Raw genomic sequence first — 16,779 nt, 5'->3', positions numbered from 1 at the left:
CCAGTATGTGTAAGGATAAAGAGTGTCTGTTCAGGAGTGCATGAGTGAGTGAAGGTATCCCTGGGCGACCCGGTCTACCTGCTTCCTCTTGGGTCCCTGTAGTCCAGGTCGAAACTGTGGGCAGAGTCTGTGCAGCCATCCGGGCGATGCTGTGGCCGAGGCCCCATCGGGTACTGGTGCATAGATGAGTTGGGCTGAGCAGTTGTGTGGTAACGTGGAGGCAAACTGTTACTGGTCTCACTGCGGTAATCGCTATCCCGGTCATCTACAGCACTGTCCTGGTCATCCAAGGCTGCAGCAGGTAAAAAGACAAGCTCTAAACACCCCATACAAATTGCAAAATATGGCAGTTTCTAGACACACTCTTAACCATTATAATGATGCCTGAGTAGGACAGGAAAGCAACAAATGGACACAGAGCTACACAAATCTGCAGCCAGGAAAACTTTGTGCGGTTATTTTAATAAATGTTACTGGCCCTGATATGACAGAATTATTCTGATTATGTTTTAATAGATTTCACATCATAAAATGTCATAAAAAATTGTGCAATTGATGTAAGTATTTCAAGAACAAAATATAAGATGCAACTTTTACTAAACAAGAAAGAAGAGAGTATTCTGTAATCCTGGATCCTAGCAGAAAAATAAAAAATAAAGCTGACTAACTGACTAGCAATAGGTTTGTAGAATTATAAGAGCTAATTGTGTACAACCCTGGGGTTATTTGAAAGTGATTTATTCGAAGTAAAAAGAGTGGAGAGACCCACAGAATGGCACTGCACTCTGGTACAGTCATTCTCAATTAAGAAGGCAAGAGAATCTTCTGAATGAAAAGATTTCCATGCAGGATAAAAACAGATTTCGTCAGGATCGCTCTTATTATTTTCAGGTAAATACGGACTTCCCCTTGCTCTTATAGCAAAAATATTATTTTTTTTGTGATGCTGATTTTTGTTTATAACATACTAAAATAATTGGTCATCACTAACAGGGTTACAGTGCAACACAAGACAAAGTTTCTAACAAAACAATTTGCCTCATGTGGCTTTACTTAAACAAAACTCCCACCTGTGCACATGTAGCCTGGGAAATTCATAGTCATGAATATATCAAACCATTACATCACTGCTTGCACTGTTTGTTGCCCCACTAAGAAAATAAAGTGCTGTACACGCAAGCACTTGTGCTAAATGTAAGGCAAAGAGCTGTTCTTCACCTCTCTAGCTGTATGATCCCATAGATTCATCTACAGAATAATTTTCTATAAGAAAAGTAAAGATTGTGAACTTTATTTCTTGTTAGCCCAGTTAAGCCTCTATATTTATACACAAAAACATAAAATAATCATTTTACAAAGGGGCAACCTTGTGTTGAATTACCGAGAAGAAGACAGTTTGTAGGTGTTCACCCCACACAGCTTCATAATAATTTGTATAACTTCATATAGGAAAGCACCAAAATACACCACTTCTTGAAACTGACCTTACCAGTTCAAAGGCAACGTCTTCTAAAAGCTAACCATAAGGCAAGTATTGGCTAGGGAGATAGCTAGGCTGGGGTTTGTCGTTTCAAGTGATAAAGCCATAAGAAGTGATTCATAAATATTTAGCAAAGACTGCCACCTGTCATCTCTGTGAAGGAACTGCAATTCCCTACATTAAACACGTAATAGGGGCTTCCATTGTTAGTCAGACTTCTAGCAATGTTTGTTATGTATCAGAAGATTACTTTTCTGGATCTTTTCTGGAATGTACACAATATAATAATAAATGATATATGTGTTGTAAAAAAACATTCTAACATCAGAACAGGGCATATTGTAGAAAACAAGAAAACAGCAATGGGAGAAAATGTCAAAAGGTAATCAATGAATGCAGCGAGGAAAGAAAAAAAATTAAGTAATGTGAATTAATTGAATGGGAACCTTATGGTTTACGTGTTACAAGGGGCACATGGGGCTTTATGACATGCAGAAGGGGAATGAGGATTGGCCAAGGGGGAGAATTTCATCAAAGTGTGTTACATACTCAGTGAATCAGCCCATCCGAAATAGTTGCCTGGTAAAAGTGCAGATGTAACAAGTGAGAGGCAAGTCAGAGGAGTCGGGGATTGTGTAAACAAAGAAGACTTAAGTGCTCCTGTGTTGTAATAATTGGACAATGAGGGAGCCCCATAAGTGGCAAACAAACACATAAATTGTCACAAGAGATTTAAAAGAAAAAGAATAAAATAGAAGTAACAAGACGAATGAGTCTGAGATCCAGAAAGATAGAAAACTGGCTCCATCTAGAGGTTAAAAGTACAACACATTCAGGTACTCACAGCACTGGGAAGCCGCAAATGGCAATGGGTGACTCTGAACATCTTCCTGAAGAGAGTACTAGAGAGGACAGAGAGTGTAAAATGTGCATATAATAGCATTCTTTATTGACTGGAATAATAAACTTCATTTTATATTAAAACTTTCTGGTAAAAACTGTATTTTACCTCATCATGGATTCCCATTCTGTTGATGCGCTCCAGTTTGCCAGTCCAATACTGTGCCTCATCATCCGGGATATCTGGTACAAAAATATGCATGCAGCAACTATAAACTTCAAGCTTCATTTCCCAGTATGCTGTCATAATACATTTTATGTCTGTTCAATTTTTTATGAGCTGTTTGGAAATGAAGAAAATAGTAAGTTAGCAGAAACATACAAAATAAATGTCAAGTGTACAGTGTGGCAAGTTACAGGTTTCCTGAAAAATTATAATACAACATTAAATTTCAAATACACAAAAAATCAAAAGATAACTTTTAAGTGAAAAATACAAAATAATTACTCTACATTTACTGTTTGATATGATGTCTGGTAGACTAGTCGTACTTGAAAGGGGGATCTGCACTGCACTGTAGACAGATGCACATTAAAGGCCACACACAACACAAAGGCTAGGGCTTCAAAGACACCACAAACCCACGGCTTTAATGAATGGCTTTGGAAGCGCAGAGTCATGATGGGCTCCTGCAACCTTAAAAGGGCTCCTCTTAATACAGAGGAAGAGGCTCTCTCCCACACAGTGGACACTCTGCTTCAACTCTGACGCCTTTTGATCACAAGGCATGCAGTGTAGTACTAAAACAGTGTAGTGGTCAAGTACAAAAAGGTGGTGGGAGCACAAAGGACACTTCACCATACAATAAGTAATTAACTAATACTTTTAAATGTGAATCAAACTTTAATATTGAAAAACGTGCCAATATCAGGTAAATTCAGCTGTTTTTGATTCCTAGCAAGCACCAAATGTCAGGATATTTAGTCTTTATTTATAGATGACCGCAAACACCAAGCTGAACTACAGTTCATATTTCATCTACAGTATTGTAGTCTTGAGTCAAACCTCATTTCCTCATTTTGCTGAGAAAAATTATATAAAGGTGCAACCATTTATTGAAATGTGTGGAAACATAAATGAAATACAGTATACAAGACAGAAACAGTTTCTAAATGTAATGAGCTTAAAAGTCAATATTGTCTTGACTACCTTTATCCTTTTACACAGCCTGGACTTTCTTAGGCAATCTTTCTTGTACTTTCTTTAAGTAGCGTTCAGGAATTGTTCCCCAGACATCCTGAAGGACATCTAAAGCTCTTCTTTGGATGATGGTAGCTTTTTGGACAGTTCTTTGATCCCATACCTCTTCAATAATGTTGATCCCTGACTAGCATTCTATAGTGTGTACTTCTTTTTTTTTTTTTTTTTTTTTTTTTTTTTTACCCAGCTATGCTTTAACTGCCCTGCCAGTGTGTTTGGGATCATTTTAATGCTATAAAACAAAGCCACTACCAATTAGATTCTTTCCAGATGTTATTATACAGTGAATCAATATCTGATCACCCTTTTCTGAATGTAAAATTTCATCACTTTACAACAGATCTCCAATATCACTGCCTGAGATGTAGCTTCAAAAATTACAGATCCTCCACCATGTTTTATAGATGGCTGCAGACACTCACTGTTCCAGCTCTTTCCTGATATCCCCTGGACATACTGACTAGGGCGGGGTATCGATTTTGATTTTTATAATCGATTAAGTTACGATTCACAAAGTCCCAATTCGATTCGATTTTGACTCAGACAATTGGAAGTATTATAATTCTGATCAATTATCAGTACATATCCATAATTTACATCTATGTATAAAAACAAAGCTGAAACTTGTGAGACTTCATTAGAGGTTTAATCATCACAGGAGATTCCTTTGTGTCAAAGTAACTGAGGATAAAATGCAGAAAAACGTGAAGGAGATTTTCCTGGCCTGGCTTTTTATAGCAGATAACCACCTTAAAAATATTCTACAGTAGATCAAAAACTGAAGAAAACCATAAATCAACATATGAACATGACCTGATGCTGCTGAGGTGAAGCAGAGCGAAGTTACAAAGGTTTTTATTAGAGACACAGCTAAGCGTTTTGCAATTTGGCATAATTTGTAAAGGTTTAAATTTCTTTGATATTGAACAGCAGAAATGAGGCTTTCTTGTCAGAGGTCATTTTTGGAAAAAAAGAAAAGAAAAAGAAAAGCAGTGATGGCGACAGTGCTGAACACAACGGTAGACTGGTGCGTACTAAGCAAGCGAATAATGCAGAGATCTAAAACACAGATTTGACATGGGAAACTGTTCTTGAAGTACACTGAGAGAGAGAGAGAGAAAGAGCTGTGCAGGAAGTGTGATCTTATTGTGGTGGAAGCAAAACAGCAAGATTATTCAAACTAAAATCGATTTGAATCGGGAAATCGGTTTTTTAAACATACTGACAGTGATTCGAACCAAATTTTCTACATTTCTTAAGACATAAGACCTGGTGCCACTGATTTTTAATCCAGTATGTGTGTAAACTGATGTGGACCTTGTTGTGTTGGTACCTTTGAGAGCAAATAAAGGTAAGGGAAATTCCAACATTATCAGCATCAACCGATTCTAAGAACTTAACACTCTTGTCAACCTCTGGCTAGTCCAGAAATCAGTAGCTGGAATTATAGTGGCTGTCTATCTTTTTACACACAGTCTGTGATCTACCACTCTACCAGATTTTCTGCCCCTATGTAGCCAAATAAATAAATGCACCTTTAATGAAATCTGTATTCATATTCTGACATGGATCATTCTAGAAAACACTGATTAAGTGGCAAATGGACCCAAACTCAGAGTCATATATTCCTCTTTCTCATGTTAGAAATGCTTTTGGATATTTCTAATGGTTCCTAAATCCTGTTGGCCACAACAGGACAACCTAGCAAAGACAAAATTATATTTACGGAACCTAAATTAATAAAGGAAGGTCTGCTATTGTTGAATTAGTGACCTCAGCTTATGCAGGACAGAAACAGGCGTCTCATTCTCAAAGGCACCAGATACGGGATGTTACACCGTCAGGCAAATATCTAAGACAAATATCTGGACTGCTTCTAGCCATAAAATCCTGCTTGGCTCCGCACAAAGGGAGAATGTTATGATGTGACCTTATATTTATCTTGTGTAAACCAGGTTGTTCTGAAAATAGGGGACTTTATTTAAAAATTAATGTGATTCCTAAACAGTTCATATTTTTTTTTTGTAAATATCATTGAGTTAATGTTGAAAGTCTTAAATTCAATGATTATTTGATTTAAAATCCACTGTAGTGGTGCAAAACTATGCAAAAATTATGAATCTTCGTTCAACAATTGTGGACTCAACTGTTTAGCCATTAGATTTTCTGTTCAAAAGAAATTACTACTAGGTACCGTATGTCTGCACAAGACCAGTGGATACCAGGCTATGATGTTACACACTGCTCCAGGCTCGACACTTTTTTTTTTGGTTCCTGACATTTCAGCAGGAAACATTTGTGACCTTTGAGTAACTCTCCAGATCAAGGTTTGATTCACCTTAAGGCAACCAGAATCACTAATGTATCTATTACAAAACATCTTACATAAGAGCTTTAACGGTATTTACAAGTGTGGTTCAATCAACTGAACAACTGTATGTCTTAGACTCTGGAAGTCTATTGTGCAGCTAAAATGGTTTCAGCTTTAATCTCACCAAAAGGCAGTTCGAAACGAGTATCCAACAGGACTCGATGAGGCGTCGGATTCTTCGTGCCATATATCTCATCAGCTTTCATCAGGACCTCTGCATCCAGGAAAAGCCATTCACCTGAGCCCTCCTGAAATGAAATTAAACACATTCATTTATTTACACAGACAATGCCTTTGCATGTATTCTTCAGTTTATGCTATGCCACTCATTCTTTTAATATGTATTTAAGGCAGTTTTATTGCCTGCGTTTTTACTATTTGTAGCTCAAATAGTGAAGCCAAGCAGCATTTATAATGAAGTATGTTCAATCTAGTGAAAAATTCAAAGTTCATTTTCTTAGTATTATGTGGGTCAAACAAGAAACATTTTTGTGTAAACTACTTTTTTGTATGTAAAAAAAAATATTTTTAACTTTTTGATTTCCAATCATCCTGTAACTGTAATCATTGTGTAACATATTTAACATATTCATCATTTTCAAATGTTTATTTTATTTGAAACTGCCTTTATACTTGAAATTTCTATATTACTTTACCTTAGGTTTAGGAATCCAGTATTTATGAACAGAATATAGCCAACACACAGGTGTCTGCATTTACTTATTGTAGCATTTGAATTTTTAGTACGACTAAAAATTCAAAGCGTCCCTTTTATGAGATCATCATTTCACATCTTTGATGTGCCAACTGGAATTACTTACATATCTCTTTCTAGGGAAAAATGCAGAAAGACTGAGCAATATTTATGTAAAGGTACAAACTTTTGTTTTGTCTTTTGTTAATTTTACTAATTTAACATCTATTGATTGATGAAGTTAAATGCTGTATCTTGTTACTTCTAATGGATGGATTTCAAGTGGCTTTTTTCCACCTCAAACGTTTGGACTAAAATTCACTTGTACTTGACTTTTGTGTGGGTGTAAGTTCTGACCTCCTCTGATTGTCGGATACTTTTTAATGGAATCCATGCAGTCCCCACCATGGTGTCCCAGATGAGACCTTTGTTCCACACCTCAACAATGAGGCCGAGGTCCAGCCGGTTGATCTCACTGTGCAAATTCAAGTAACAAATGATGATGATGATAAAATGTCACTGAATAAAAGAATGAAACAATAACTGTGTTGTAATGTAACTTCGTTATAAGAAATTTTTAAAATGGAAAAAAACAAAAACAAAAATTAAACCAGAAATTTCTAAAGGATTGCTATCAGGAGCTACTATTGCTTTAGCTACAAAAGCTACTTCCTCATTTTGTCCTGTATTAGCTGTCATAATCATTTCCAGCCTTGTTTTGTCATTCAACATGCTATTCAAAGGGCTCAAAAACAGCTTGATGACAGTATTAAAATGGCACATGAATTTTAAAAGCAGCCACACACCAAGGGCATTTGCATATTCTCATCTGTGCCACTTTACAACTACTGACGGACCAAACAAAAACAAGATCAGAGAAAAGATAATTAAAAAAAGAGCAAGGGTGGGGGTGAGGGTGGTGGGGTCCAGAGAGCTCAGGTGCAGAGATAAAGGCCTCCTAAATCATTTGCTCATTGAAAAAGAGAATAAATACATATAGCAAGGTATTTAACTGGGGCTATTTTTAACCGGGAGATTTATTGTTGTTCATGTTGCTGTTTAGATTATCTTTCCAGTTGTGCCACCTTTTATTTTAACGTTTTGCATTATCCATGTCTTTTTTAAACATGCAAAATAAAGTGGTAAAGCCAAAATTGCTGATAAATTGCAATCTATTTTCAAATACAAATACAAGCATCATCGTTTATTTCTTTAAATCACTTTCCAACCACTTTGTGTAGACTGATTTACAACCATGTAGTCCAACCTAATTCAATTTAAATTCGTACAGGACTGTTTTTCCTTATATGAATACACATTCACCGGCTACTTATTAGGTACAATTCCTTGACTGCTCATTAAAGTAAACTTCTAATCAGTCAGTCACAAAGGGACTTAGGGTTTGGGGTAATGTTCTCGGGAAACCAAATATATTGTATGTTTGTGGTGTGCTGTATAAGACAGTTTCCCTTTGTTCTAAAAGCAAATAAATATTGCATTATAAAAAGTGACACTGAACGTGGTGTGATTTTTACTGTCCACAAACTGCTGATCTACTGAGATTTTCTTGCATAACAATCTCTAGAGCTTACAGAGAATGGTCCAAAAAAATAAGAGAAGATATCCAGTGAGTGGCTGTTCTCTTGGTGAAAATGCTTTTTTGATGCCGGAGGTCAGAGGATAATGGGCTGCGCTGAGTTGATGGGAAGGTTAAAAAAGGCCAAACACTGAACCTAGGAACAGATGACCTACAGCAGTAGAAGACCACTTTTGATGCCACTTTTGTCAGCTGATAACAGGAAACTGAAGCTCAAATTTGCACAGACTCAGCGAAACTGTACAGTGGAAAATTGGAAAAATGCTGCAGGGTCAGAATTTGGCATAAACAACACAAAAACACATCTAATCTGCCTTTTATCAAAGTTTAGACTAGTGATGGTGTCATTTTATATTTCATGGGCTATTGTCTTGGCGCATGCAGGCCCATAGCCTATATGGAGTAATGTTACTGACCTTAACAAATCTGATAGTCAGGTGCTAAAAGGCCAAAAAAACAAAAACAAAAAACAAAACATAAGAAAATGTAAAAAAAATTTTATGACTTGTTAAATTAAGAGAAGGTGCAACTGAATAAACAATTGCAGTTATTAATTTCCAAAACTGAGACAACCACTACTTACTCATTTGTTTTGTTCAGATGATGTTTTTAGACAATATATTTCAAATGTAACATAAAAATCCTAAAAAAAAATAATTGCATGGTAGGTACTAAGATACAAAGTTTGAAATTGTAAAGTTCCCATTTTCTGCTTAAATTTAAGCTGGGTCGCTGTAACAGATGGTGCTCAGAATTTGCTGGAAAGCCTGATGAATAACCTGGAATTACACCTAGTGACAAAGCATGAATGGACAGTTGGAGGAAGGGGACCTGGAAAAACAAACACTGTCCCAAAAGAGGGAGTTCACAAAAGACAAACAATGGTGCGCATGCAACAAAGTGTTGCCTTTTGTGTCACCATACATACATTTCACTGGGAAAAGAAAATGGGGAAATTAAATCAATAAATTATAAGGAGGAAATGACCAACAGCTGTTTTACGATATATTGTCTTAAACTGAATGGAGTAGATGAAAAACTGTAGCGTTTAAGCATTCGGATGAGTAGCTTGGAGAGATAAAATTGTGGATGTGTTGTTTCTATCACAGAGTTGCAGAGTGTGTGGTTTTTTATGTATTAATGTTTGATTTTGTTCCCCATGATAAATGGTGTGTTTCTGTATTTGCTTCTGTATTTCAGATTGACTTACAACATGAAATCTTGCTCCCAGCAGGGCTGGTCCCCACGCACAGTGATAGTTGTGCTTTTAACATTTTGCACTTTCAGCGTCACATAGGTGTTGAACTTATCTGAAACAGAGGAAAAGGCAGATTACGATTTAATTATAATGAGGAGGCAGCAATGCATTGAAAGCATATGGAGGAGAGCGAGCGTTACGCATGAGTTAACAGGAATATATGGGATTCATTAAGCAGTAATGAAGACACATAGCATAGTAAGACTCTGGACAGTCTACTATTGGATAGAACAACAGAGGTGATGTTTGAACTACCATGCCAGGTCTACCTCTGTTTTCTGTAGGAGGAAAAAAAAAGACATCAGGACTATCAGTGAGAGTAAAAGCAGATAAGTCTCCTCCCCCGACTATATCAAGCCAAACCCAGGCCAGCAAATCAACCCTGTTAATCTCCAATGAGAGCCAAACCCTCACAGCACATAGTACTACAGGATGTACAAATACATGGTACGTCTCTAGTCCACTATGAAGTGCAGCTGTTTTTTAAAATACCCTTGTCCTCTAAAAAATACACGTTGTAAAGGAAGCATGCCTGCTCATGATGTAATAAAGCTGAAGTCACTACTGACCTGTTACTATTACAGAAAAGGTCTCTGTCAGCCCTAATATCATCAATACATAGAATATAGTTGGTTTAGTTGCATTTTTAACATTTGACGCAACTGTTGACTGTGTGACCTATACACAAAAATTGAGCCCTGCTAGGAGTCTACTGCCTGTGAAAACCACTGAAACATTGACTCAAATGTCTGTGTGCGTGTATACAACTTTCACACCCAGTTATCTCAGTCAACTTCCTTCCGCCAGTAGTGCTGGACAGCCGATTCTCAACAACTGTATGCTTCAGCGGTCAGTGCTGAAGGGGAGGGTGGATGGATGAGGGATTAGGCAACCCGTGCTAAAACTACCAGCTTTTCATTTCCTACTGTGGGGTTGGGGGCATCAACACGTGCCTGTTGATGTGCTCATTTTTCCTCATGTAGTTACCAGTCCTGCACAACTGGTGGTCCTCGCTACAACTCAATCCCCCCACATGGACACAAAAGCTGAGTGGGAGGAGGACTGAAAGGGAAAGGAAAAAGGATGTCTGTTTCTGACTGATAAATAAAATATACTTTATCATATGTCATGGAATACTACTCAGGGAATAGCTCACAATCATCTGATTCAAGATATTAAAAGGACACCTTCGTATAAACAATGTTTCCTCACGTCAATTAGAGTAGCACAAGTAGCAAGGTATAAATGCTCACGCCAACAAAATGACAAGACTATCAAGCAGAAAATTATATTAAAATTTAACAACATACGGCTGGATGGATATCATCTTGAAGTTTTTAGCAAAAAAATATACAACTATATTAATATGACTATGTTTTCCATAAACTGACAGCACGTTTATGGTTCTGAGTTTCTGATTTTCTGAATGGTGGCTCCCTGATATGGACAGCCAACAGTGCAAGCAGGCAGTACAAACACACACAAATCACCCTCTTTGGTCTATGGGAAACAAAAGCAAGAGATCAGCTGTTCCTGTATAGACCAGTCACATGACCACACTAAACAAAGATTACCCTGGTTCCTCCAGCAACAAACTGAAACATTTACCCTACACTAGCATTTAACATAGCAGCCAGATAAGTAAAATCAACTCCTTGGCATAATAGGACTGCCAGCAGTTGACACAGGTGGATTCATACAACTGACACAGAACATAAATAGATACTTAAGACTGCACACTGAAACAGTGCACTGAAAGCGCAGAATCCCTGAAGTGACACTGAGACCGTGAACCAGGACTGACAGGACACAGACCTAATTAGTGTCCTGTGAAAACAGTAGCAACAGAACACACACAGTATTAAAGTTGCCTCGGGGATGCTGAAGCTTTTCCCTAATTAGATATTCCATGCCTTGTGCCACACTTGGGCCAGCTCCCATGAATAGCAGAGACGAGATAAGGCAAGAGGATGTATGGATTAGATAAGAGCCACTTAGTGGTTGCCGGACCTTTACACCAGGCGTTTTCCTTGATACGGCTGACACCGTTGAGGAGGAAGAAGTAATAACTGACTGGAGGGAAAAAAGAGGGAAAAAAAGTATCCACCTGCATAGCAATGTCTCACCAATATAACAGACTAGTCTTATGTTTGTATTGTATAGTTTGAGGACAACAAACATTAAATGAAAACTGAAATTTCAGTCAAAATACCACTATTATAAAACACATCATACACATGTAATAATTAGCTTAGTGCAAATATATGATAGTGCATGTAAGCATAAGTACGTACGTAAGTAATGGGAAGTGCAATAAAGAAAAGACAAACTTATTTGTCACCGGTCAAATCTGCTAGGCAATAACTGGGCTATAACTGCTATATGAGTTTAGCAAACACAAATGCTCAAGATAAAACCGAAGGTACGTTTCCTAAGTGGTCACATTTTATGTCTACAGTGTCTTTCTTTGTAACTTGTTATGACAAGCAACTTGGTAAATATAGATTTAACTCCACACAGATTTCAAAATCCAGTATGCTGAAAAGTGTTTTTTTGCCCTTTTTTTTCTTGCTAACTCCATTAGAGATCTTTATTGTATTCAGAAGCAAGGTATCCACCTGCACATCAGTGCCTTACCCTACATGAGAGATATGTTTTATATGGTTACTGTGTAGTATGAGGATCACAAAGATCTAATGAAAACCAACATTTCAGTCATTATGCAATTATTTAAAAAGAAATTATGGATATCTCTACAGTAATCTCAGCACAATAGTTGGATAAATCATCTTTAAATTATTGCAAATATATGTCTTATATATACTTACAGGCTATTAAGACATGGGAAGTGCAGTAAAGAAAAGACACATTAGTCACTAGCCAAATATACTGCTTAAGACAGTTTCATATCAAGTTTGCTTGTTTTTCAATGTGTTTATGAGACAGTTATATTTATCCAATTCTAAAAATCTTCTTAAAATCACTGATTTTAAAATCTTAAAATCAGTGTCTGCCTCAAGAATCTTTATACCAGTTTTAACCATCAGTGTGCACATTTAATGAGAATTTCCAGATACTGTAAAATAATGAAATTTTTAATAAGATTAATGCATAAGATTATGCATTCTGTAGGCCCATTGCAGAAAGAAAGTGCAGTGTTGATTGAGTCAAGTTGCCTAACCCAAACTGTTGCTTACATGTAAAGAAACATGATCTGTTGACCATGTTGGTGCAAATTTAAACATGCTTATGTGTGCGCACACACACACACACACACACACACACACACACACAGTAAAACAGTGAAGGCACACCAGTCAATGTGCTCTTAAGCAGCAAAAAATCGAATGATCATGTGATGTTCTGAGAATCACCGTAAACCCTCAGTCAAACGTCTTCATTCATTATTGATTAGTGATGAGTTTTCTTAGTAATAAATTAGTCAGGAAAATGCAGGCAGCTGGAAGACTGGCATTTCAACATCAGGCCACTTATCAATATTGCATGCAACACAAAACATACATTTATCAGAGGACTTTCCTACCATTGCTTGAATATCTTCATGTGTAAGTTAGTTTTGCAAAAATAGTGTTCTCAAGCAATTATATTACCTGGAAGTCTATTTTTTACTTAGTTAAAAGAGAAGCTTGTGATTAAAATGATATATTCCCCATTTTATTCCAACCAGAGACTCTGCAAGCACACATCTAGCAGCACACAGCTATTATCTGCAAATCAGTGGATAGACAGATAGACTGCTAACTAGTTCAAACAACGTCACCTTCTGTTTTACAGTATTCTCTCAAAACTCTTTGTGTATATGTGCCAAAATAAGGCCTAAAAGCCATCCAAGCACAGGTGTGGTGTAGACACAATACAAACATCAATCCCAGGCCAGCCTTATGTAAACTTTGAGGCCTCTTCCAATAAGTCACATGTCACCCTATGCAAGTACAATTATCATGAGGTAAGAAAACTGGTAAGTAATATGTTCTTTCAGAATCTATCCCTTATTGCTATTCACACAAAAATGCAAAGTAAAATGGTGCAATAATCATAAAAAAAATGCAGAAATCTGATCTTACAATTTGCAGCTCAACACATCATGGTATGCAGTTTTGAAGCACAAACCATTGCATTTGCAGCATATCAAAATATTTCATGCTCATTGGATCATGGCCACACTTTACGGTGCCAAAAAAGTAGGACAGCAAAACAGCATTGGCTATGTTTAACCAAATTTGCTGAAAAAAATAAAATAAAATACATTAGTTCATTATTTGTATATTTTCAAAGTCTGTTTTCTAAAACACCTTTACTCATAAGCTCACACATCAGTTTATTGAGCTGATATCACTTCATAAGTCGTAAGGAAAACAGCTCATTTAGATTAGTTGGAAATTTTACTTTGATGACATTTTTTAAAAGCTACTCTTGATACACTTTTTTGACAAAATCTTTAACACCATAACACATTACAAGGGACATCTTTAAACACATGAAAATGCTAAACTTATTATTTGGTTATTTTTGTTTCTTAGCTAAGAACTCTCTCGCAGGCCTTCGTTTCCATCTTTGCCCTCTAAAAAACCCCCACCAACAACAAAAGTGACTAGTGTTTACATTTTGTTTCAGAGAGATGCCTGGCTAAAGTGAAATTCACCTAATGTTTGCTCTGAGACAGGTGTCACATGTCGTATGACCCAGAAGAGGGAGGAGGTCATAGACAGCCAAGCAAAGTCTTACAATCCCTTTAAAGTTTCAATGCTACGAAGCCCTTTGAAAACTGACAATACAACAAAAAACTTAAAAAAGCATCAACTTCAGTCACTTGATGCTGGCTAGAAAAACTGAACTCACAGCATTAGAAAGTGAAGACACTGTCTGAAAGGCAAATGCTAGCTTTTCAGCTGTGCACTGATGTCCCCCATTATCAATAGCCTGGAAAGCACAGTGTCCAAGATTTCAAGGAAGAATTTCAATCTTGGACTGGTCAACCCACATGACAGTTTTCAGTGGATCTTAAACCAGTACTGGGACAGAGTGTTTTGGGATCTGATTTGTATATTTTACTTCCTTGTTGATGGTTTTTAAACTACATTTGTGAATGCACCATAGCATTAATTGACAGAAGTTTTCTGAAGTGGTCCCGAGTCCATGTAGTTACTTCCTCTAGATAATCACTTCTTTTTATAAATTGTAGCAGTGTCTGAGGACCAGAAGATTATGGCCACTCGGTAATGATTTTTGGGCTTGTACACAAAGCCAAAAACTAATACTGTATTGTTTCCTAGAATCTTTCAATGATATTATGTACTGATGATGAAATCCCAAGTTATTTTAATGTCACAGTGAGTCATTCTTAAATCCCCGAACTATTGTCCTGTGCAGAATAATGAACACTTTTCCAGTTTTCTCTGTTTCTAAAAGGTTTAGCCTTTTTCGAAATGCTTTTCTGATACCCATTCACATCCATTATGTGTTGCTTATGAACATAACTAGTTGTGAGATGTATCACAGGTATATAGTATTAACAACTTTTCCACTCTTATGCTACCCCTCCATTAATTTTTTACATTTTTTATTAACTTTAGGACGTTAATGATTTACAAAATACTTCTTTTTGAATTCACATTTTGTAAGGGATCAGAAATTTTACAAAAAGGGTTAGAAAAAACTTTACAGAAGTTATTTTGGCATCAAATGAGTAAAATATCAATGGCAAACTCAAAGCTAAGTTGACTTTATATTAGTGCTCCTCTCTGCTCTTGCCAGAAATGTCACAGGGCGTAAAGGTAGACAAGAGCCTGAACACCAGAGGGATTTGCCTAGTTGGAGAGTCTGGGGATTTGGACACTGATCTATGTCCACCTGCATGGCATGACACTGAAAGACCCAGGATTGCGTAACACAAAATCAACCCTAGCGTCTGTAGTGACTTGCCAGAATTTAAGAGATTAACCTATATAAGACAATTAGTACACATGGCATATTTTTAACAAAGTCTACACAAAGCAACCTCACAGAAGTAGTGGTGGTTTGATCAAAATGTGTAGAATTCTGGACATCCTCATTGGGTAACTGGATAACTGAGTTAATTTACAGTTCAACATGGATGAGAGTTCAGACATTCTTGTTTTTACAAACAAACAAACAAACAAACAAACAAACAAACAAACAAACACCAATAAACATAATCAAAAATCCCACAAGTTTCACAGCATACAAATCTCTCACCAGCTGTGAACAATGAACATTAGTAAAATGTAAGGTAAAATGGCCTGAGAATGGGAATAAAGTTTGTGAATAAAGAAAGTTCTTACCTGGTGGTCCCTGGAGTTTGGCTTTCTTCACTGCACAGCGCACAGAAACACACAGACACACACACAAAAACAAAGATTAGCTCAATTACATAAATTTAATTTGCACTAGCTTAAGAATAAACATCGTACTATAATACGTAACTAAAACTGACACATAGGTAAATCTTAGGCCCCTGAGGGGTCTCACCTACCAAAGACCTAAAATTAACCCTTTCCAGTGTTTATGTACCTAAAACACAGTTTAAAAGCACAGTGTAAATAGAATTTTAAATTATTTAAATAAATTATTTCAAACTTATTGTTTTTAATGAATACATCTGACATTTGATTAACATCCACAAAACTTCGAATATGTATATTATGTACTGTAGCAAAGCGATATACTACTCCAATGTAAGTCAAATGATGGTAATACAATGTTGAATCAAAAGAGTTTGGTTTTTTAAAATTATTTTTAAAAGACAAGTCTAAAAGACAAACACAGAATAACGACGCTACAAGTAACGGCGTTACTTTTTTCAGTAACGAGTAATCTAACTAATTACTATTCCTATCGTTACAACGCCGTTACCATTACTAACAAGAAAATGTGGCGTGGTCGCGTTACTATTTTTCAACATTCAGACGGTTGAACCTGTCTTCGGTTTACCGCATCTTATATCAGTTGCACTGAAGTAGCTGTAAGTGATCTGGGCCCTACAGCTTGAGGCAGCTGCGCGCGCACCCGCGGATGGCAATCACTTTCTGGCAGTCGATCACTTTTTGGCAAAACACCTGGAGCTAGGCGGCAAAACAATCGCATGAGTGCTGCTGTTTCACTGAGGAAGAGTAAAGTAGTCGTGGTAAGCCAATCACATGACCACTTCAAGATGACAAAGCAACAAGGTGATATATACCAGTTTTTAAATTGTGTTGATAGGCCGCGTAAAACAAGAGTCATGATAAACAATATATA

The 16,779-nt window shown here is 36.8% G+C and overlaps 1 protein-coding gene across 1 annotated transcript in view; it reads right to left on the bottom strand.

Moving 5' to 3' along the window:
- LOC146628738 (uncharacterized) overlaps nucleotides 1-15,870 on the bottom strand; it is a gene marked incomplete at its 5' end in the record, with an annotated part of 54,347 nt that extends 38,477 nt beyond the window's left edge. Inside the window, 8 exons of the mRNA XM_085357076.1 lie at nucleotides 79-292; nucleotides 2,030-2,059; nucleotides 2,325-2,382; nucleotides 2,490-2,563; nucleotides 6,077-6,200; nucleotides 7,004-7,121; nucleotides 9,454-9,553; nucleotides 15,825-15,870. Coding sequence (XP_085213202.1) covers nucleotides 79-292; nucleotides 2,030-2,059; nucleotides 2,325-2,382; nucleotides 2,490-2,563; nucleotides 6,077-6,200; nucleotides 7,004-7,121; nucleotides 9,454-9,553; nucleotides 15,825-15,870 — 764 coding nt within the window. The remainder of the gene's footprint in view (nucleotides 1-78; nucleotides 293-2,029; nucleotides 2,060-2,324; nucleotides 2,383-2,489; nucleotides 2,564-6,076; nucleotides 6,201-7,003; nucleotides 7,122-9,453; nucleotides 9,554-15,824) is intronic.
- Between the last annotated feature and the right edge of the window lie 909 nt (nucleotides 15,871-16,779).

Source organism: Diplotaxodon limnothrissa, linkage group LG7 (assembly GCF_057381915.1).
Source record: "Diplotaxodon limnothrissa isolate DT_005_m linkage group LG7, D_limnothrissa_male_GT1.1, whole genome shotgun sequence".
Lineage (NCBI taxonomy): Eukaryota > Metazoa > Chordata > Actinopteri > Cichliformes > Cichlidae > Diplotaxodon > Diplotaxodon limnothrissa.
This window is presented reverse-complemented; position numbering and strand designations above follow the sequence as displayed.